At 48.7% G+C, this 24,354-nt stretch overlaps 1 protein-coding gene across 3 annotated transcripts in view; it reads right to left on the reverse strand.

Annotated features, from left to right (window-relative positions):
• LOC146695013 (spectrin beta chain, non-erythrocytic 1) overlaps positions 1 to 24,354 on the reverse strand; it is a 100,521-nt gene that overhangs the window by 36,531 nt on the left and 39,636 nt on the right. For 2 of the 3 annotated variants that reach the window (XM_085476929.1, XM_085476930.1), the window contains exon 3: positions 2,282 to 2,433. In XM_085476929.1, the coding sequence (XP_085333055.1) occupies positions 2,282 to 2,433 (152 nt within the window). Of the gene's footprint in view, positions 1 to 2,281; positions 2,434 to 16,616; positions 17,422 to 24,354 lie in introns of those variants that run through there. The other variant, XM_085476928.1, reaches the window with a different exon arrangement.

Consider the following 24,354-nt stretch of genomic DNA (forward strand, 5'->3'; position numbering starts at 1 on the left):
ATAGTCCCAACAAATTCCTTCCATTCAAGCGCTGCTGTTTCAGCCCTCTGAGTCATTTCTTAAACAAATGCTACCAATTTTAAACCATTTCTGACATTTTTCTCTGACCACAGGATTTCAGATTTCTCCAAATCCATCTTTCCCTTGAGCCCACGTCATGCTCGTCTACACATGTGCTCATCTACAGCGGCTCAGCACGATTTATAGTTCAAAATAATCCTTCTGTGTCTGACATGGGTTCATGCAGTTTATCAGCTAACTGAAACAAGCCGTTTTAGCTCCTCCCCCTTTAACGCTGCCTTTTCTGAGCCTCGTAATCTGACTGCCGGGACCAGCAGGTGGGTGGGGCTGTGCCCGATTGGACGTCCCAGCACGCGATGCAAAGCCAGATGTCGCTGGCCGTGAGGGGTTGCAGACAAACAAGAATTATTTCAGGTTTACTGTGCACACACACACGCAGCTGAAACTGCACGTGTGGCTCAAACTTCCATGTTATCGCACATGTCAGAAACACGGAGCTTTGCTACTTTAGCCATGATAAGCTAACAGATGCTTAGAAAACCACACACGCTGTCGCTGAGCAGGCTAGCATCAGGAAACTGTGCACGCGTGTCTTTGCTGTGGGCCACGCTGAAGCTGGACTTCACTTTAACTGTAAGCACAGAGACTGAAGCCGTGCACAGCTCAGCCTGCTGCTGCACGGCCTCTGCAGCCGCTCGCTCGCAGATTCTTCTGCTGCTTCTGGAGGCGTTTGGCTGCATGTAAACCCTGAAGTTACTCAATGACTCCTTTCACAACTCAACCCCCCCCCCTGCACAAATACCCCATCTACCACCGTTACCCCCCCCATCCTCCACCCAGCCTGCTTCACACGTCACCATCTCTCCGTTTCCAACATCCTCCTCACCGAACAGAAGGTGAAAACGGAGGAAAGTCGGATTCCTGGCTGCGTTTCCTCTCCGTGTGTGTTTGACAGGTTGAGAGAAAGCCGGATGACAGCAGAGCGAAAGAGGAGGTCAGAGATGAAGAGCTTCGACAGACAGAAGAAGAAAAAGAAGAGGGGGGGGATTTGGCTTGTAGCGTCGGAAGTCAGAGTCTGGGGGTCAAACTGGGAAAGTCTGAGTGATTTAACGTCATGCGAGCGTGAGGAGAATACAGCAGGAAGGCCGACAGACCGACTCGCTCTCCTCTCAGAATTCAAAATGTGGAAACTCGAGAGCATCAGAAACACCTTCGACTGTTTAACGTTCACCCGGATTTATGGATTTCTGGGATGATTCGACATAAATTCAGTTCAGCGTGCTCTGAGCAGACATCTGTGAAAAAGAAACAGGTTGTCTTAAAAGGGGGAGGAGCTAAAACTGGTGGTTCAGACAGATGATGAAGTGAGGGGCAGCACTGAGGCTCAGTATAAGAGAAAGAAGGATTATTATGAGCTTTGAATCATCCTAAGCTGCTGATCATCATCATCTCCTCCTCTCTATCCTCTGCTGACGTCTTAAAGAGTCGCGCTGCTGTTTTTATATATTTGGTGTGACGTGTACGCGGCGCCTCCGATGACACACATCCGTTTAAAAAAAGCTCGACCAAGACAGAAACGAGAGCGCTGGAAGCCGATGTGGTTTGAAGTGAAGCAGACAGAGGAAGGTTAATGATTGCCAGAGCCATAAACGCCTCATTTCATCTCCACAGAGAAGGAATAAACGTTTTAGATAAGATGAGGGGGAGAGCGGAGACGCCCGGCAGCTGCTGCTGTGCAGCGAGGACAGCACAGAGCTTTTGTCCATGAACGGCTTGGTTTCATCAGCCAGAGCCGAGGAGTTTACCTCCATCTGCACGTTCACAAACATCAGAGACATTTTACAAGGTGGACAATGGCTGAAAAGCAGAAAGTCTTTCGCTTATTTTCACGATTTGTTCAGACCCGAATGACCCAAAGTGGGTTTAAAAAAAAAAAAAGAAGTCCAATGTGATTCCATCAGTGCAGGCGGGGAAGGACGAAACAGACATGAGGGTTCGACGTCAGAACGGAGTCACAAAGACATATTTGAGATAACTTAAAAACGTCTCGTTCTCGGCGCTTTGGTGAGTGTTTCTAATATTTAGTCACATTAAAGTCACCTGATGATCAGTTCAGGTCACGTATGATTGTTTTTATGAAGCTGTTGATGGAATATTTCGTCCCAGTGACCCACCGCACCCCCGTGACTCTGAATGGTAAACATTTCTCCAGTTTCTGCTACTCCTTCAAAATAAAAGCCCTGACAGCGACGTAACCCACCAGTCTCTCTCCCGACAGGACCTCCAGCAGCTTGATGAGCATGCGTCCGTCCCTCAGGTCCATGTAGAGGTCGGTGATCCGACAGGAAACTCTGGACAGGTGGGAGTTCACCCACTTAGTGAAGGTCTTCTTCTGCACCGCCTCACGCTCATCTGAGAGAGACACAGAGACAGAGAGAGAGAGTGAGACACGATAATCACAGCCAGGAGTCTCCGAGCATCCTGCTCGTCTCTGCAGGGTTTGGATGTGAACACGTGTGTGTTTACATATCTTTGTGGGGACCAACATCCTGGTCCTCACGAGTTTGAAGGTATTTTTCAGACAATGTGGTTTTAGTGACAGAGTTACAATTAGGTTATGGTTAGGTTTAGGGTCAGGCGTTCATATTTGATGGTTAGGGTACGCGGCTAGGGAATGATGTCCCCACAAGGATATAAATACACACGTGAGTGTGTGTTCTCCTGTGCTGGATAAAGCAGACTAAACCTGAACTCTGCTCGTGCTCACACAAACACGCAGCAGATGAAGTGTCGCCTGATGGCTCACACCTGCAGCAGAGTTTATTTCCCACGAGCCTGCTGGTTATTGTTATCGCCCACACACACACACACACACACACGCACTTATTTTCTAGTGGACAGCTCGAGGATCAGCCTCCAGTTTTTGGCTCTTCGGTGCGGTCGACGACATCTGGGACCAGACTGTTTCGCTCGAGTCGATCGAAGCGCACACTTACATAATTCAGACAACAGACGATGGATTCAAACTCAAAGGTCCTTTTCACAAACTGGGGCCAAACAAAACCAGAAGTCTAAAACGATCCCTCACCTACCATCTATTCTACTGGACAACGTGGCTTTGCATGAGTGACACTTCATAATAATCTAGGGTCTACTCCCGGGCCTCGGTGCAGCGCCGTCAGTCTGACGCTGTCTTTATAGAAACAGAACAAACAGAGCTGCAGAGTGTTTGAGCTTTTGTTTAATGTTTTAAACGAGCTCTTCGTCACACGTGTCTGTCGCCGCAGCTCGAACACGGCGGCGCGTGAACTCAGGAGGTCACAGGAGGAAGTTTCACAACTGGCACCACACCCACACATCCTCCACCCACAGCTGCTCTGTGCGTGCTTTCACACGCCGCTGACTTCTGAACTCACTGTGAGGATTCAAGCAGTGAAGACAGAGGTCAAAGGTCACGGCCGGCTGACACTCTAGCATGCCACGTTTTAAGTGGAGCTGCTTTAAAGTGCTGATTACTAACTGACCACACCAAAGGCTTTATGTGGACAAAAAACACCCGGGGTACTGTGGGGGGCGTGGCCTCTCTGACCCGTTATCGAACAGGTTGGTTTTGAATGATTGCAGATTTTAAACTTCTCGCATCGTCGCTGTACAACGTCTGCAGTCATACACGGTGGTTAAAGTCACTCCCGCAGATAAAAACACGGCACCGACAGATTCTTCGAGTCGTCTTCCAACACGAAGCTCTTCCTCCACACCGGACTGAACTCAGCCTGACCTCTGCAGGGAAACTGGGCCGATAAGATTTGCCCAGTCCAACAAACGTTCACACAAATCCACGACCTTCGCGCTGTGTTGTTATTTTGCAGCAAGACAATGGCCTCAGTGTTGAATGGCCTTCAGCGGAGACGCTCCGATATCAAACTGGAGCTGCTGGAAGACGCCACGAGGTCTACAACTGCCCAGATATCAACAGGAAGAAGCAACGAGGACGACTGGAACAAACAGTCTGCACAAATCTATGAAACCTGCTGTTTTCTGGCTTTAACGCTCAGATCGGATCGAATGAGCCTTTTTAAATGGAAGCTGCAGGTTCAGTGAGCAAAATGTAAATTTGTTCCAGAGATAAAACCACAACAGTGCAGCTGATAACACTTCAACGCCGCCCTCACTGCGAGAACATCGGCACTGAGAACAGCAAACAGCCATCTGCGCTCTGACTGCTGGATAGGCTGGAAATACCCTCCGCTCTCCGAGGGTACTCGGTGACGACGCCTCCCGGCCTCTCCAGTTTCACTCTGATGCACATTTGCGAGGTCGGGATGAGAAACATCCAAACGGATCCACATCTGGATCTTACAAACACTCTGAAAGTCAACAAAAACTAAACTGAAGAAACATTTCAGCCAAACGAACCCTCACACCGTATCGTCACTGTGGTAGAAAAACTAAAATCCTGTGCGAACTGTAGAATGAAGTGACACCAAAGTGTCAGCAGCCTATCACCCTGCAGGCTTCCCACATGGAGTAAGGCTGAGATCATCATCAAAGTTTTCACCGAGCGAGCGGCGCTGCAAGCCGTGGATTCATCAGGCCGGAGGTCAGCTGGTGCATTCAGAAAATCTGCATCATTAGCCTAAATGTTTGGGTGTAGCAGGGGTGTAGTGTCTGCAGATGGAGCGTGGCGGCCCGCGCTGCCTGCACAGGCTCAGGGCGGGCCGCTTAAAGTTCTTTAAGGCACGTTTGTTTCCTGCACGAGAGACATCATCACATGAGAGTTAAACTCGCCGAGAGAACCGAGCGTCTTATCTCCATCTTCATGCTTCCTACTGCAGGGTGTGTGTGTGTGTGTGTTCATGTTGGGGCTTCCCCTTCCTGTGCTCAGAAAGCAGCAGATGCTCGTCCCAGCAGGAGAATGTGTTCTCTCACACACACACACACACACACACACACACACGCACACGTCGGCTATTCATATCTTGTGGGGACATCTAGCCACTTGCCCTAACCGTAACCCAACTGTAACCTGACACTAAAACCACATTTTCAGTCTATGGGGACCTGGATTTTGGTCCCCATAAGTATAGTAAAATTCCACTTTTTGGTCCCCACAAAGATATGAATACACACTCACACACACACTTTCGGTATGACGCTGCTTGTGTCGTTTGCCTTGAGCACGGCTCACCTCCAGTTATGAGAAATACTCGAATATTCTCGCGGGCTGCCAACAGTCGCAGCGTTCCCGCCCGGCTGCATTCCTGCAAATGCTTTTCTGTCTAATCTTTGAGCTCCTGTCTGGGGGAAACAGCAGGTCTGCTTTTATTTGGTTTTATTTTAGTTTTAGCAGGAAATGCACCCGAGCACCCAGAAACAACCCTCAAACATTTAGACCCCGCCCCTTTAAGGAGTCTTCTCTCTTCTGATTGGACCACTCAGAGTGCACTTTATGGAGAGGAGCTGCTCAGCCATGAAGCTCCCAGCATGCTGATGTTAATGTGAGCAGGGTTGGAGTCATCAGCTTTTACGCACTCGGCTACCTCGCTCTAACGTTCCCGCATTCCACGATAAATCAGCTGATCGCGCGTCCGGTACCACGCTCAAATCCAGTGAGGGCAGCCTGCACGGCTCTCTGCCCGACTTCTACACCTGCAGTGGGACTGAGAACATCTGTATTCACAGTGTGTGAATGTGGCCAAACACTTTCGACCATTTTAACATAAATTTCAACAAACTGATTCTTTAAATGTTCATTTTCACGACGAGCTTCAGGAAAAACGATTATTTTTCCAGTTTTTTGCAGAGTTTCCTGCAAATTTCACAAATGTCTGTAATTTTTTTCACGCCAAGTGATTTCAGGTGACGGGAGGCCCCGAGGTAAACGCAGTGTTACCATCTGCTAACGCAAAGCTACACAATCTCACCCTGACAGACACACACAGCTAAGCAGAAGTCAATGTCACAGGCTTCAGTTTCCTCACAGATACTGCTGAGCACACAAGAAGCAGCTGTGTGCGCTTCATTAGGCCTGCAGGAGACAGTGGTGTATTGATGGGGCGGGTCAATAACACACAGACACTTTGAGGATGACCTTAACCTGAGCCTGAGGAAGTACACACAAACCAGACAGGGGCATGGCGTGATTCGTCCCCACTGAGACAAAAAAAAGGAACACACACACACACACACACACACACACACACACACACACACACACACACAGGAATGTAGAGCATGAGCATCATGTGAGGCGCATCACTGCTCGTATCATCGTGTGAATGCGGCGCTCTCATAAACATGATCACGATGCATCATGGGAAGTCTAGGTCGACACGAGCTCATGACGGCGTTTGTGGCGTTCGTCCGAAATTTGAAAATGTTTCATCCTCAAAAAGTAGATAAAAATAAATAAATAAAATACATAAAAAAAGAAAGGAAAAATAATAAACGTAACCAGAGGGGACCTTAGGGGGGATTAAATGTAGAGCAAAGGTTGCAAGGAAGGAAAGGATTAGAGAGAAGAGGAAACCAGAGGAAGAAGAAACAAACAAGGACAAGAAAGAAAGAAGAAAGATGGAAACAAGGAAATAAAAGAGCAAAGCATTCTGAATTCAAATGATAAGAGTCAAAAGAGAGGAAGTGAAAGCAAGAGCAAGGGTGAAAGAGAGGAAAGGAAACAAGCCAAGAAAGATAAAGAGCTAATAATATGATATGATCATTATCATAATTGTCAGTGATTATTTAATGTATTTAATGTTATTATATTAATATATATTAAATAGTTTGAAATGTTAAAAAAAAAAAAAGATAAAGAGAGGAAAAGTTACAGGAAACGACAGAGAAGAAGAAAGGAAAGGACAGAGGTGAGGAAGAGGAAGTGAAGGTTGAGAGGACAGAACGGACAAAATGTTTGTCCTGAAGATTCAAACAACATCCAGTCGATGTTTCACGACGCAGACGAAGAACGAGCGCCATCATCATCATCGGCGTCGTCCCGACCTGCCGTCATGGTCGCGTTCAACACCGACAGCTTTTTATTTTCAGGCTGTGAGAAACGAGCACAGCGAACATGACATTTCACCAAACATGCCAGCTGCGTTCCCCTGAGAGTGTGTGTGTGTGTGTGTGTGTGTGTGTGTGTGTGTGTGTGTGTGTGTGTGTGTGTGTGTTTGGTTTACAGCGGGAATCAATCGTTTCTTTATCGTCACGTGGGCGTGATGGAGGGGATTTTTTAGGAAATGTCTGAGCGCTTACTTTAGTTTTTACTGCTTTCCCCTCATCCAGTAATGACTAATGAAGCTTTCTATGCAACTATGACCACACACACGTACGCACACGCACACACACACGATGTGATGCAGAGATAAAAGGCTCAGATTAGCTTCAGTGAAGAAAGTTTAACTAATACGAGTCACAAATGTGTGAATGTTACAAAAAACATTTCAGAATTTTACAGAAATGTAACATAAATTTATAAAACTGCCAAATATTTAGACAGAGACGCTGATCCGCGACACACGAGCTTCATCACTTTTACAAAGGTTTCGCCAAAATGGCCACAAGGAACCTTTAACGTGAAAATGTCTCGAGGAGGCGGCGACGAGCGAGGAGTGTCAGACAGGCCGAACACATCAAACATCTGTTTCCACTAACAGAGAGAGACAGAGAGGCTCTCTGACACACGGGCCTGCGTTTCCATATCCAGGCCAGTCCTGACGGATCGTATGACATTCCCAAACACGCACGATCGTATAACCCTGTCAAAACACACACTTCCAGTTCAACAGTTCCAGGATTCCAGCATTCCTGATCTCCCACAGGAAGCGGAGGCCTCAGAGGATCCCCCCCGTGAGCGAGTGTGGAGGTCGGAACTACTGAGAGCAACAGAAACAAACCGGCAGAAGCTCGGTTTAGTCTGCGATTCCTTCCTGCAGCGGCTGATTGCAGCTCACCTCTGATCCTAAAAGCCGCTCCCCGACTCACACGGATCCACACGGGCCATTCAGCAGATCCGCTCCATGATGCAACTCTGGCTTCAAACTTCCCTCTCGTTCATCACCTGAGCGCTCAGGTCCTCTCTCACACCGAGGGCGGCGACCTTATGAAGCACCTGGAGGTGACGCCTGCATGCAGTCACCTGACAGACACCTGAGTGCAGCACAAAGCCCCGATCACTGCTGTTTAACCTCCACACAAAAGGAGGAACTCCCAGTTCGTCTGTGCTCAGGTGTGTCTGGATGAGGCAGGTAACTGTCACCCGTGTCTGACAGCACAGACTCACTTTATGCAAATCTCACCTGCAGGTCAGGTTTGTTTTGACGTCCACAGAATCTGCAGGTGTTTGATCTCATTTTGTGCAACATCTGTGCGTGCATGTGTGCATGCGTGTGTGTGTGTGTTAATAATGAGCACAGATGTTCAGCAGAAAACTAAAACCTTCATTCACAGAAACTCAGACAGCAGGAGCCTGGCAGCCAATCACAGGGCACAATACTGGGGCCTGTCATCCAATCACAGCGCCCTCTCCTTCCGCCTGAATGGCTGATGTGACACAGAGCGGCAGTGTGTTCCCGTGAGGAGGGGGAAGCGAGCCAGATTTGGGGACAGAGGAGCATTGAGAGGCGAGGACACAGGCTGATTATCGACCGTTAAACCGACCGAGGCCATATGTGGCGCCGACTCAGCGACGCCTCCGGGCAGGACGGATCGCGGCTATCCCTGTCCACGCCGGTGCAGACTCATCGTCACCGCTGTCCCCCTGCAATTTAATTGGACAGAACTCGAATCAGTCAGGAGGTCGTTGGACCGTTGGGTTCCTGACGTCACAAGGCCGATGAGGAGACGCTTCCTGCTGCTGAGCTGCAGCGTCTCGTGAGCAGCACAACATGCTGAGACCTTTTTATACTGCGAGCTCGTCTCCTCGGACGGAAAACGCAGAAATGACGCCGCTGTTAGAAACGGGAACCGTCCGAACTGTCCAATCACAACCAACGCCATGGCCCCGCCTTTCCTGTGAACGGTGTTTCTCAGAGAGGACGCTGTGCCGTTTCGCTGCTTTGCCCATCAGAGCCACTGAGCACGCTCAGTCCATCTCCAAACAGCAGACCTTAGCCCCGCCTTAGAGCCGGAGTTCCCGTTGTTCGAGCTTATTCTGATTGCTGCTGTTGTGTTTTCGCAGGAATGTTAATGGTTCATGTCGATGAGCCGACCCTCGTTTTCATCCGGGAAGATGACTTCATGTCACCGAGCAGAACGCCAACAAGATGCAGCTCGTTTCTCCGCCCCCACCCCTCGCCGGGACATTCACGCCGACAGTTTGTCTGATTTTTAGCAGAAACTGTCGACAAACAGCAAACTCGAACTTTTCAACCTTCTGTGACTCAAATCTTCTAAATCCAAAGTGCTTCAGTCCTTATTTACCAGCAGTAATCTCGGTCCAGCTCTAGTTAAAAACACTGAACTTTATTATCTTTAGTCGCAGGACTCAAAGAGTCCGAGAGAGTCTGTGAGCAGTCGGTTTGATCTCAGGGTCATTATGCACGCACTTCATTAATCTTCTTCACTATTCGGATTCAAGAAGGAAACACTGCTTATATTAGATTATAATGCATTTCAAAAACACACCTGATAAAGGCCTTTAAAGGAAAGCGTATCTGGGAGTTTGAGGAAAGGAAGCCAAAGCTTGGACGGGATGTTACAGACGCAAACACGGTGAAACAATAGTTTCTGTTTGCTGCTCTGACAGATTTAGAAACGGCTGCTTCCTCTCAGACGTCGTCTCCTTTTCCAAAACTTTATCTTTTCCATTTTTTTGTTGCTGCAGGCCGTTGCGTGTTTTCTGTGTTTATAAAATGAGGCGTTTTCAGTTTTAGCCTCATGCTTTGTGCTTCAGGATCATCTGAGGCCTGAGGCGTGTGTGCACGTCTGCAGAAGAATGAATCTGGTCAGTTATCAGCACTCGTGCTTTGTTTTGGCCTGTGTGTATGTTTTTGTATGATGTACAGACAACCATCAGTGGAGCGTAATAACTCTTGCATTAACTTCCTGTTGCTTCACGATGAGATCCTCTGGAAGTTCAGCTCAGGACCAAATCCAAAAATCCTGCCTGTGTTTAGATTTGACTGACAAAGTCCAAACTCGCAGCTGAAGCTCATCCTTCCCCTCTTCAGGTCGTGCATTAACATCCTGCTCTGCGAGAAGTCAAATAAACGAGGACGTCAAAGAGTCCGCTAATGACCCAACGTTTAACGTCTGATTAAAGTCTCTGTGGCTCCTCGTGCCGAGCCAACAGCGGCACGGATTCCTTACACACAGTCTGACCTTCGAGGCAACACGCCGGCTCTGATAGAGCAGCCAAACCCTTCTAACACTCACATTCCTGCAGTAGGTCATTACACAACACCAGAGATGAGATAAGATCACTCGCTCTGACAAAACACGCGCTTACGAAATCACTGAAGTCTCATTCCCACACCTGCTCGCCCGAAAACACTAAAGACACACAAAGAAGAGAGAGAGTGTGTGTGTGTGTGTGTGTGTGTGTGTGTGTGTGTGTGTGTGTGGGGCATGCTGTTCCTGTCACGCTGACAGCTGAATAAAGACTCCATGCCTTCCTCCTTCCTCTCTTTCTCTACACGTCAGGAGCCGGCGAGGCTTTTCAGCGCCACTGTCACCCACAAACAAAGCCGAGCTCACGAGCAGAGCCGTCAGTGTGTGTCCGCGCCGTCGGACGCCAGGAAATGCACGCCATCGATATAAATCAACTTTTCCTTCATTACAGAAGCTTCACCGCAGCGCCCGGATGCGTGGCTCCAAGTATTGGTCGGCGCTGTAACGCTGACGAAGCCGGCTCACAACAGCGACCGTCACAGCCTCGCGTCAGGATCAATCACCCTGATTATCAATGATAAATAAGTCTGAGACGACTGGGTCACGAGCTGCTGCTGCTCCTCTCCGAGGTCACGTGACATCGCCGCTGAGGGATCACGTGTTCCCCGACGGGTCGCCAACCTGTCTGCAAACGCTCGCCAACGAGGCACGGAGCAGCAGTAAAACCCGAGAACGTTCGCCTTCAAAGTAAAAGCTTGCGGCTAACATGTTTCAAAAGGTGTGACTTTTACTTTGAAAGCAGCTCCGTTTCCTGTTTGTGTCAGTTTGACTGCTGCTGAGAGATCCGTGTATCCGTGTTTAGCTAACGGGTCGTTTTTCACATTTAACAAATTATTTTTGTTTGTTTTGATGACTTTTATTCTGACGTTTAATGATTTGAACTCAGACCTCAGTAACTGCGTTTCGTTCCCTGATGACAGTCATGAATCCTTGAACTTGGGGCACTTGTTTTAGCGCCCGGTGCTCGCAGACTCATGCACGGCCGGGCCTCGTTCACACGACGTGTGGTTAGTGGTCACATGAACCTTCTGTACCTTCCTAAAACCTTCTGTAATGACGTCTGCGCTTCAGATGCCTTCACAAGAATAATCTACAACAGAAAACATTCGACGCCTGGTTCAACAACTCCGAAGCTACAACTGTCCCAGACGAGGCGCTGGCTCCGTGCTGGGAGGTCATGAGGTCATGGCGTTCTGCCATAAGTCGTCATTTTACGTCAGCAACGGAGAATTTAAGGTTTGTGGAACCCGGGTATGCAAGCCGTGGTTGGCGTCCCTGTGGTGTGGCGCTCTAAAGGCCCACGTGGGGGCAGATTCTGCGTACAGGCTGTAAAGGTGTTCACAGACACAGAAACCAGGGTCTGCTCTGAAGCTGCTGTGATGACTGATTATTCATTAAACACATCTGGTTAATAATCAGCTCACAATAAAATAGGAGCTGGCCGGCGTCGCGGGTGGATGTGCTGCTCCGTCTGCAGCTGATGAATGGAGAACATTGTGATTTATTAAAAGCTCCTGACGTGAAATTATCACCGCGAGCAGCTTCCAGATCAGCTGACGGTTTCCTGTTAGTCTGGAGGGATTTTAAAGCCCTGCTGCTCGTTCATGAAGGACTCTGTGGGTTATTTCCACTGCTGCTCAGTCGTGACCATCCAGACCTCAGAGGTGGTCTGAGACGGGTCCGATTACGGCCCCCTGAGTCCTGAGAACACCTGGAGAAGCAGCTTCAGGCTCGAGCTCAGGAAATCAGAAAGAAGAGTCAATAAATCTGCAAACTCTCAGTTTTATTACAGAAGCGCTGGTGCTTACTTCACTCCCTTAACGTGCTTTAAATGCATGTTCACTGAAAGCAGCTCTGTTGGATGAGTCATGTGGCTTTCCGGTGGTTGAGCGCAGAAAACCCTCAGAAACTGATTAGCAGCATCTGAAGCGCCGTGACGAGGCGCCGTGACCTCGCTGGTTTGTGGTCTGAGGTGAACTTCTCTCTTCTCAAACAGCTGTGTGCAGCTGTGGACACAAACAAACACGTTACCTCTGTTTATTTTTAGCTTTTATGCATCTCTCTCTCTGGGCTCAGACTGGCCCCGCCCCCTCTGCGAGCGTGCTCAGTGGAGCGTCCCTATGAAAGAGTCCTTTCAAGCTGCAGATCTGCGAGTGGAAACGGACTGAGACTTGAAACGCACAGCTCCGTCCTGAGACGCTTCCTCGTGCCACCTTCAGGCTCTCAACAATCACTCCATTCTGCTCCCGCCTCCGACGCCGCTGGTTCCTGCGTCCGTCGTCACCACCAAGCTTTCATTTCATCCAGAAATGATGGCGGCTATCAAAAACAGGACAAACTAACCAAATATTTTCTTCTAGAGATCGAAGAAAAACTCCAGTTTAATCATTGAGCTTTGATGGCGAAGGCCTTTAAGTCGCGAGGCTCCACGTCATGCTGAAGGTTACGGCTGATGGTGGGAGCCCGCCCCAGCTGTCAGGGGGCAGGAGGGGGGTAGATCCTGCACAGCTATGGAGCTGGGTTTTGTCCAACTTTTAATCTAATTTCCGGCTTTATAGAGTTAAAGAGAGGACTTTGCACATCATCAGTCATACAGAGAAGTTCCTGAATCTTAAATCAGCGCTGAAAAGATTTCCAGACAAACTCCTGCATGAGCTCATCAGACGCTGAGCTCCAAGGATCGGCCTCGAAGATTTGCAGCACTAAATCTTTCTGTTTGCAAAAACGTACGAGTGGAAAAATCTCAGTGCAATCAAAGCCTGCGATGATCAAATAAAAGCATATATACTCAACACACCCAGCAGCCGATCCCTTTGGAACTGTGACGGGGGCGGGGCGAGCAGGAAACCACCAGGACTGTCACACAATCTGCTTCCAACCAATCAGTCGGTGTCATTCACCGAACCATGAAAACACACTTTGGCTTATGAAACACATGAAATGGCCCCGGAGGAGCTTAGCATCCTGTGCTAACGGCATCACGGGCCGGGTTCAGCGAGTCGTCCCGAACGCAACTCGACACGGGCCGAGGGAGAGGAGCGAGGCCGCATCTCACCCCACCTTTGTGTGAATTTCACGAAAGGAGCTTCCTTTAATTTCACTAAGAGGGTGGAGGTAGGAGGCGGGCCGGGCGGGGGCGCCGGGGGCGCCCGCAGACGCTCTGCAGAAGCTCATGAAACATTGATGAGGCGGCCGAGGTGTTTTCTTTCTTTTTAGAGACACAGAGAGGGAGGGACGCGGCGAGCTCGGATCATGTTAGACACCCTCCCCACACCACCCACCCCCTCTAATCCCCCCCCCTCCACCACCGCGCAGAGCTCAAGGAATCCCAAACCACCGAGATGTGTGCTGATTGGCTGACTCAGGACCACGGAGGAGGGGAGGGGGATGATGAGAGCACAGAGGGATGGTGGTTTTGTTTTTGTGAGCAGAGCGCGTCTGAGGGATTTGGCGTTTCAGGAGATGGCGGGTTTTTACAGCGCTACAGTAACCGCTCTGCCTCAGCCTCCGTTTGTTCTACATTCATGTTAGAATCCCGGCGTGAACCACAGCGTGCGCCGCGCACGGCCGCTGGAGCACAACAAAGGACCCGACTCCTTCTGGGTCATTTATTCATCCACACATGCAAACATCAATTACAAACCACGTCTTGTTCAGTTCCCAACAGAAATAAACTCAACCGGACCGGAAACATCAGCGACCAGCATCCATCCACTCAGCATCGCTCGTATTTCCACTGAGCTGGTTTTAAAATGAAGCTCAGGCCACCTGAGACAGACGACCTCCAGGTTTTGGTGGTTTTACAGGGCGGTGGCTCCGCTGTGCTCACTGGACGATCAGGCTCTGTTGATAAGTGACTGCTAACAAAGTTTTGCTAATGTAAATAAAAAACCATTTCCTGTTACCACTCCATCTTTTTATCACACCTTTATCTCTGCACTCTGTCCCGTCATCACGTCTTCTTTGCATCCATCCATCTAAATTCAGTGCAGTTACATATTCATGTATTTATTGATCTTCCCTCTCAGGGAGGGAAATGCAGTCCAGACTCTGATCCCTAAATTTGATTTAGAAACGTCAGGAGGCAGCCGCGGGGTCACGGAGAAGCCGTGTCACATCTGCAGGCCTGGTTCAGGCGTCTTATTAGGATCATTTTTCTTTCTTTGAATGAAATCTTTATAAAATGATGACGTCTGCTCTCCTGAGCCGTTTCAACATCAGCCAGCATCTGTACCAACATGAGTCTGTGCAGCAGGCCGACTCGCTTCCCCCCATGATTATTCTCTTAACTGGAGCAAACATGGCTGACTGCCTCCACGCTCATAACCCGCTGGGAACCGAACCACCTGAGCCCCACACGGGACAGCACATGAATTTAGAGCCTCGAATGCCTTCATAAGCACGAGCTAACAAACCCCTCTGAGGGTCGACGTCCTCATGGACTGATTGATGTTTCATCACAGCCCACATTTAGATTCTTCCTCTGCTCTAACAGAACATGCCGCGCAACACTTAAGATAAAGCACATCTGATAAGTTCACGTCTGAATGATTTGGTTCTGTGAGCAGGTCAAAAACAGGAAAAAGGTCAGCCCTGGTAGGCGGAGCCAGATGAATGACATAAACCAGCATTAACACGCTCACGTAAACATCGAGTGTGACAGATCCCAACATATCAACTCGGTAAGAAGTCATGAAGCAGCCTCTGAACTAAACTCGGACACACGGCACACGCGTGTGCATCAGTAACGCGTGTTACAGCAGGAATCTCAGGACTGAAGAAACCAGGCTTTCAAAGCAGAGTACAGTCTGTGCTCGAGTGCAGACGTTTTCACATTCGGTCAAATTCTTACGACAGAACATCACAAAGACTCAGTGACCTCAGCGTGACCCCCCCCCCCCCCCCAAACAAAGAAAAACAGCCAGGAAGCTACTTTCAGACACTCTGGAGGTTTGTGGGCGTCAGCGGGTCGATGAGGCTCCATTAGCCTTCTGCTAAATTCAGCCTGCTGCTAATTTTTAACTGAAGTGTTTGTGCGTGCAAGGACGATTCGATTTTAATGGCTCATATCGATACGAGCGTCCATCGATGAGTCGGGAGGTTAAATGTGTTTACACGCCTGAGCGCCGCTGCTCTCCTTCAGCAACAGAAGACACGCCACTCGTGCTTCCACGCAGGAACGTTTTCCACTCCTGAGTGATTTCTGTCTGACGCATCAGAGAGAAACTTGGGGTTCAGCATCTCGCTCGAGGATACTTTCCTGTGCGGACTGGAGCGGTCTGGGATTGAACCACCAACTGCCCGACATAGCCACCCCACTTCCTACCAACATTCCCGGGTAGAGCCTGTGCTCAGAGCATGTAAGCAGCTCCATCGTACAAACCAAACCAAGCCTTCAGTGTAAACGTGTGGCAGAAAGTTTCCTGCTGCCTGCTGAAAAACACCGACACAGCTCACACACATGCAAGCAAACACAACTACACGGTTTGGTTTCTGGAGCCGACGTACGTCAGCCTGAGATACAGGAGGCTTATTTCCAGCTGCGGATCATGCAAAGCTGCTCCAGTCGAGCTGGAAATAAGCAGAGCGGAACAAAGAAGAAAAACTTCAGCTGTTGGTTTCATTTAGCGATGTCATCGCTGCATCGATTAATAACGGGCACATTCCTGAGCTTTAAGTCAGGAGAGACAAACGGCACGTGTGTCGGGAGGCCAGCATCCTGCTGAGGAGCTCCAGCCTGATTACTTCACAGCTATGTGAAAAAATGTGGGTGTGGGAGCGCCTCCCTGCCTCCCCCGCACCGCTCCTCGGCGAGCGGGTCACCGTCAGCCCGTCAGTTGTGATCAGTGTGTGAACGTGAGGCGCGGTTTATTTGCAGAGGTAAGGTCAAGCTGCTGACTCATCCACAGCCAGCTCTGATTTCATTATAAGGTGATAATGATTAATAAAGTCAGGGCGACACCTGCACGCCTCAGCCACCATCCCAGTGCGACCGCACTCCTCTTTACTTCCTTTTACTTTCTCTGGAGCTCTGCTGCTGCTCTGAAAGCCTCCTACGGCTCCTTCTACTGTTTCAACCCTTCAAGTGTGCAAATGCAAACAAACTGCAGCCCACAGCATTAAAGGAAACCCTAAACCCAGGCCCACACAGCTTTCCCCCGCATGCGCTGCTCCTCACACACTGAGGGCTCCTTGTTTCATCTTACCTTGAAGCTGTTTGAACCTCCCCTCCAGCTGGTTGTAGTTGAAGGCAGCCTGGCCCGAGAATCCGGGGCCGGGGCTGGACCCCCTGACGGGGCTGAGGCTGGGGCTGGGGCCTCGCCCGGGACTGGCGACGTGAGACGGGCCGGGGCATCCGGACCCCGGGGACAGGGGGCCGCCGTAGTCTGAAGTTGGGGAGAGGGGTCCAGGCGCGAGGGGGCCGGGGAGGCCGGCCGTGGCGCTCTGAAGCTCCATGATTAAACTCCACAGAAGACTTAGATGGAGCTCGTCCACATGGAGCAGAAAGTTTATAAGTGAGTCACACAAGCCCGCAGAGGTTATCTCCCCCCAGGATGAGCTCGAGCTCCACGGCGACAAACTTCAGAGCCTCAACTTCTCTGCAGCAGGAGCAGCTTCCAGGTGACCACCGACTCCTTAAGAGTCCTTAGCACAAGAACGTAAAGTGAGTTTAGAGAAGTGATCCCAGTTTTAGCTCCGACACCGAGGGGAACGCTCCCTGCTCCTCAGTCGAGCTGAGAGGAGGACAGAAGAACTGCAGAGTCTCCGTTTCACTAGCGTGGAGCCAACAATCGCTGGCTCAGCAGACGCGCGGCGGCATCATGCTTCTGTTTTCCCTCCATTCATCCATCTGTCAGAGTCTCCGGGGATCACGCCTTCCCCTCAGTTCCACCCATCCTCCGTTCAAACGCACGCTCAGACCCTGCTCGATGAAAAGGTGGAGCAGACGGAGAAAGGAGGTGGAGGGAGGCAGAGAAAGAGTGGTTTGTCCTGCGGTGTGCAGCAGCAGCAGCTCTCAGACACTGAAAACACCTTTCAGCAGACGAGGCGAGAGTGCAGGGGGGAGGGGCTGCCAGAGGGAGAGGCTACTCCCACGGCAGCCAATCACAGTTCAGCGATGATGTCACCCACTCATTGGCATAAGGGGAGGAGACGGAGGAGAGCGAGAGAGGGAGAGAGCGCAGAGGGCCGATCGAGCTGAAGATTAAAGAGGAACTTTAGTCTAATCTGCAGCTTTTTACTGCAAATGTGAAGCAAAAACATTTGATTCTTAAATCTGTGCTTAAATAGCTGCAGGGCGCCGCCTCCACAACACTCATATTTAAATGATCCCGTTTATTTTGTTCTTTGCGTCATGTGAAAAAGGTCAAACTGATAAGATTAAAATTCGCTCTGTGAGTAAATGTTTAAAGAGCCACAGTTTCCCCCCCTGGGAGGGGCAGACGCTTTCAATCAGCCCCAAAACTTTCACCATCCTCAGCCTTCAAACCCCAAAGTGTCCACGTCCCCTGCAGCACCGAGACCCTGAGCAGAAATCGTTTTCAACAAACCGAAGGAAGCAGCCGGGTCTTATCAGACAGTTTTAAACACAGGGATACGTGTTCACAGTAAAACCATCTGCTTCCTGTCAGCTGACCAGCTTCAGTCTGTGGTTCACGCACAAATAATAACGTTTTCCTCTCTGAAGGAGCAGAGATCCAACTTCTTTGGCGATGACGAGTAAAGACAAAGTGGACGTCACAGTGAGCACACGCCTCAGGTTCATATCCACAGGAACAAAATGACTGTTTCAGCTTTGTCTGATTTCCAGCAGCTCTCTGCAGATTTGACAAGTTGTTTTTTTATTTTGAATTATTATTATTGCTGTGATTGACTCTTTGCAGGTCCCAACAGTAAAAATGTCGCCTCGGCCTTCGTTTTGCTGGACCTCAGAAGCCGGAGATGCATAAATACATCATAACATTACAATAAAAAAAACAATAAGCATCACAGAGGAAACCTGGATTAAACTTGAGTCACAATCAGGCTGCTGGGTGTTGAATCGATTATGTTGCAGGTGATTGTGCACGAACCAAACTCATAAACGTTTTAGAGCAGTGTCCAACTCCAGGCCTCGAGGGCCGGGATCCTGCAGGTGTTAGACGTGTCCTTGATCCAACGCAGCTGATTCAAATGGCGAAATGACCTCCTCAACATGTCTTGTATTTCTCCAGAGGCTGGTAATGAACTCATCATCTGATTCAGGTGTGTTGACCCAGGGTGAGATCTAAAACCTGCAGGACACCGGCCCTCGAGGCCTGGAGTTGGCCACGCCAGCGTTAGAGTGTGAACACACTGATCGACCACAGAGTCACACTTTAAACGCTGCGTCGTTGTTAGAGACACACACAGATTTTTGTTTTTGGCTAAATGTGGCTCTTTTATGATAAAGGCCAAAAACTGTGATGCAGACTCATCAGGTCATAATCTTCATACTGAGTATAAAGCGCACACTCAGCTGTGTGCACTGATTTACACACACTGTTGCAGAGCTCCTGGTTCTGTTGTATTTAAACACGTTTTGGGTAAGCGCGCCCGCTGCCCCGCCCACGCGCCCTGCACACAGACGGCGAGACTTCCTGGTTCAATCAAAGTCGATAAATAAAAACTTCATTGAGCTTTAATTTTGCTGCAGGTCACGTCTGATGTTTTGCAGTACTTTGGAGCTCATCTCCTAACTATAAATAAGGTGCAGCTTATCTCATGTCAGACACAGATCAAAAGATAAGTGCAGCGGTGCCCCGAATACCAGCGTTTTACAACCACGCACGTCCTTCAGGTGGACTTTGAAAAGCTGCACAAATATTCTACAGGTCGTGTGTCCAATCCAGGCTCATACGATCCACCTGCAGCTGCTTCAATAAAGTAATACATTCAATAAAAACTTCTTCTTAAACTTATTGAAGGAAACCACATCACTGGGCTCGTGTGTGTGTGTGTGTTAGAGGGGAAAGACGGATACAAAGAAGACGGAAACAGGGTGGAGTGTGTGTGTTACTCCGAGCTCATCACTCACATGCAGACATTCAAACATCCTGAGAAACCCTCAGAGCTAATATTAGAGAACACTGTGGAGATGTTCTTCCTGTCCGAGTCCGGCCTGTACTTCCTGTTTGCTCCCACCGTCCATCAGTGCATGCACGGACACACACACAGTCATGTTGTCATATCATTTTGGAGACATCTACTTGACGTAATGCTTTCTCTAGCCCCTAATCCTAACGATAACCTAACTGTAACCCTGAAACTAAAACCGCAATTTGAGTCTGAAAAATGCCTCAAACTTGTGGGAACCAGGATTTTGGTCCCCATTAGGGCTGTTGGTGCCCACAAAGATATGTAAACACACACACACACACACACACACACACACACACACACACACACACTCTGCAGGTTAGGAAAAGGCGGAGGCTGCAGAGCTTGACTTCCTGCGTTACCAACTGGACACACAGGCAACATCGAGGAGATGAAAGGTCAAAGGTCACAGCACTGAGACAATACATGGAACAAATATTCACGTGACCCTGAAATAACTGCGAGCTCCACGGAGACGGGAGCGCGGCTCATCTTTGCACGCGCACATTTGTCATCCTCCAACGATCTGAAGGACAAAAACGAGCCCGAAGTGAAATTGAACTGCAGAGCCAGCCTTTGTTCTCCTCATTAAAACTCCACCCACAGGCAGGTACGCCGTTACACCTTTGTCAGATAAAACGAGAGCAGAGGTCACGCAGACAATGAGGCACAGAGTTCAACCGAGGAAGACTTCCTTTAAGACAGCGCCCTCTGCGACGACTCTAAATCACACTGATTATTATTTATCAGAGTTTTCACTGACGTACATCCTGTTTTAAAGATTTTACATGATCATTATTTGATATTTGGGGTCGTGCACTGGCTGCCAGCTGCCTGAGGCTGTCCAGCGGTTCCCACAGCCGTCTTCAGCAAACAGAAGCTCTGCTGTCACCCTCAGCTTCAGTCACTGAAGGCCATGACTTTCAGCCAAACGCAGCGTGTGCAGTTAGTGAGTTCAACAAGTGAAATGAGCGTGTCAGAAAACCCCCGAGTAACAGCGAGGAGGGTCAGCGCGATGGCCGACATCTTAGCCAATCCTATTTTACAGCCCCCATAAACATTTTCAAAATAAGCACATTCACATCTCAGCGCAGAGCCGCACAGATACGTTACGTAAGGCAATTAATCTCATTTTAATTTGTCTGATAGTTTATTTCCAGTCATAAAAGAGAGATGATGATTTAATGCTCGTCACTACAAAGGTCCCGTTTGGTCTCGTGCTGTTAATCAAGAGCAAGATCTATGATGAGGAAATAAAAAGCTTCTGATCAAGGATCATTAGTGGCGTCCTGCCTCGTCGTCTGTGCCATCAAGTCTTTATGGCTTTTAAAAAAAAAGAAAAGAAAAAAAAAGAAAAAAAGAAAAGAAAAGTGGTGTTGATGAACGTCAAGACAAGCTCTTCCTTACTTCCTGTTCCAGTGGCGGCTCTTCATAGTTCTTAATAGCGAGTAATCCCTGGGAGCTTAAAGCTGCTCTGAACACTCAGTAATCCTGTTTTTTTCCCCCCTACATGGATCTGTGTGACGTCATAGGGAGGAGGACGTCCCTAATATGGTCATATCAGGTACCGACGCTCCACCCATCAGATGTTCAAATTAAGGGGCAGCCAATCAGAAGAAAGCCATGTTTAGAGGGAGAATTTAAAACTGCTATTTCACCCGAGGGGCCGCAGCGAGACACAGGTGGATTATTTTGAACTGTTAATCATAGAAAGCTACTCTAGGAGAGTCCACAGAGTCAAAATAAGCAGAAAAAGGTCCAAGCTGAGTTATTATAAGTTGAGATTATTGACCAAAACAATCACAATAATGACTTTAGCCTTTTTTTAAATGCACTATCAAGCCTCATCCTGCACTATTATTTATCTATAATCTGATTAAAAACATCAGTGAAACTCTAATTCTTATTTCTGAGGAGCTGATGTTTGGAAGCTCAAAGCGATCAGTTATAGTTACACACTGATGCTGCTTTAACTTCACAACCAATCACAGGGGAGGAGACCGGATACTTAAAGTGAATACCAAAGACCTGCTTCGTCCACGCTCTGCTGCTCGCTGCACTGACTGTGACCGAAAAAGCCTCTGAAACAAGCCGAACCATCAACATCTGAATTCATCCGAGCCAGCAAAGCGGTGATGGTCAGAGAACCTGCTGGCTGAGCTTCGCTAATGAGGCAGGCCAGATAACAGACCATCAGATAAAAAAACCCGCATCCTTCTCTGGCAACCGCACGGTAACCGTCACCTTTACACACCGTGACAGGCTCACGTTACAGAGGCTGGATGTGAAAGCAAGGCCGAGCTCGCCGGATCTGCTTCGCTCATGTGCAAAGGAGGGGGCGTCGGCGCTCTGCTACTTTTTCTATAAAAACATTCCATCACAGATTAAGGACTGGCCTGAGATTACTTCATGTACATTTTAACGAGCACACAGTAGCGATCAAAAGTTTCATCCCAGGAATAAAAGTTCCTTTACAGACTTAAAGGGCGGGTTTGAGGGGAAAATAATGGGCTACACAGTTTAACCATGATTATAGTGAGAAAAGGCCAATTAATAACCAAACAGAGAGAATATTATCAGTCCTAAATGATGATATAAAGTAACCCCAAGTCTACATGTTGTGAAGGCAGGAAGAGGTCTTTTGTCCCATTCAAGAACATTTTTTCCAGGAGATCAAAGCCACAGGAGAACATAGGTCTACTCGACAATGACGAGGATCCAGACCTCAGAGGGTTAAAGAAACTGCGAGGAAACCTGAGGTGTCTGCACAGTTTCCTTCACAATCAAAGGGCACTTGGAACTAGAGGACAGGAAGGCCCTAAAGACACAAGAGAAAAGAAAGGAAAAAAAAAAGTTCCTGAGAGGACACAGCTTCGTGACAGCGGCTGAAAGGAAAACCTGGAATGTTGAATTCCTTCATAAACCTGCTGCTCTGTGTTTCCACTGTGGTAAAATGGTATTCATACATATTTATACTAACATTGAAGTTAGTGCTCATGTTCCAAAACCTGCAGTTCCTCTAACGTCCAGCAGAGGCAGCAGTGAGTCTTTACAGCACAAATAAACATGTTTACAGCCTGATGCGCAAACGGTTTGGTCTCTCTAGATAATTTCCGCCTTCATAACACCCGTATGAAACTTACAGAATGAAAGATAAGATTAACAAAAACAGGGACGAGCTGAATAACGGTGCCTTTAATTTGTATTAAAGTTTGCATTATTGGGGGCGTGGCTACTTTGACTGATAGGCGGATGGTGACACAGGCGGCTGCAGCTGCTAGCTGTCTGCTAGCTTCACTGCAGCTAGTTGGAGTCCCAGAACTGGACCACTGGAGCGTGTCTGCGCTGGTGGAGCACTCGAACTATTCTAATGACATCACCCGACCAACTGGGTGCTGTGGGGTCACTGTGCTAACAGACCATCCAGGAAGTCTGAGCTCCAGGTTTGGGGAAATTCTGGGATTTTATTCAGTAATTCACAGTCTAGCTAATATTAGCTGAAACACACCCCACCCTCCAACTCCACCGCTGCCTCCAAGACAAGGGAATCAGGCAGCAGGCTAAAATTTGATTACATGATAAACCTTTCATTTTCTATATTACTGTTGAATTGTAATGAAAATTATTGCTTTGTGTTTATGAACTCATTTCTGAGTGTACACTGAGGCTTCAAAATGTGTCACAGTGGCTACGTCCATCTTTAATGGTTTTTAGTTTGAGAGTTACAAAACGAGCTCAAACCTCTGAACTGTCGCGTCTGATAGACACCAAACTGATGACTGAGCCACAGTCTTTAAAATCCGTCACCATCCACCATCAAACACAGCGATTTGCTAAAAACAAACTGGAAACTGTTTCGGCTCTCGCAAAGCAGCCATCAGTGCAGAGGTCAGAGGTCAGGTCGCAGCAAACAGACAACAGATGGACCAAACGTTCCTGCAGCTGACGGCAGGAGAGCGAGCCGCTCTTTATGTTGTTAATCTGTAGATAACAGCACGCTCTGTCCTTCCCGCAAGCGTCACGCTGCGTTTCGCTCAGTCATCCGGCTTCCTCGTGGTCAGGGCCCTCGGGATGACTCCGCCGTCGAACCAAACGCCCCATTCATGCAGGCTCCTCGCACTGGAGGCCTCGGGGAAAACACCGGGACTTTTCACTGAGGACGAGCTGCTGCTGAAGCCTCTCCCTGCTCTTCCACAAACTGAGAGCCGGCTCACAGTCTAAACTTGTGTTGCTGCCGTGGCGAATGTCACACCGACACGCCGCCTCGCCCTCCCGACCACACAGACACATTCCTGTGAGGTCAGAACATCAGCAACGTTTTACACCATCATAAAATGGATTTCTCTGACAGATTCAACTCTTTGGATCCACATAAATGATTTTACTCACATTTTCTGCCCAAGAAATCGATCCAAACTGTTCATGTGCACCGACGAACAGGAATATAAGAAATATAAGAAATCTGTATTTCATGGCATTAGAAACCATTTAGAGCTCCGACAAAAACTACAAGCTCGTTAAGTGTTATATTCAGAGTTGGACGGTAGGTAACATTAAAAAAGATTCACCAGCCAAAATTCTTCATGTGATCAGCCTGCAGCTCGAAAATCACTGAATCATATCTGTTATTAACCTCTGTCTCTCTTCCACAGCATGTCTGTATCCTGTCTTCCTTCTCTCACCCCAACCGGTCGCAGCAGATGGCCCCGCCCCTCCCTGAGCCTGGTTCTGCTGGAGGTTTCTTCCTGTTAAAAGGGAGTTTTTCCTTCCACTGTCGCCAAAGTGCTGCTCATAGGGGGTCACATGATTGTTGGGCTTTTCTCTGTA

The sequence above is a fragment of the Copadichromis virginalis genome, linkage group LG13 (genome assembly GCF_057382275.1).
Source record: "Copadichromis virginalis isolate Kocher_CV1m ecotype Utaka linkage group LG13, C_Virginalis_male_GT1.1, whole genome shotgun sequence".
NCBI classification, from domain to species: Eukaryota; Metazoa; Chordata; class Actinopteri; order Cichliformes; family Cichlidae; genus Copadichromis; species Copadichromis virginalis.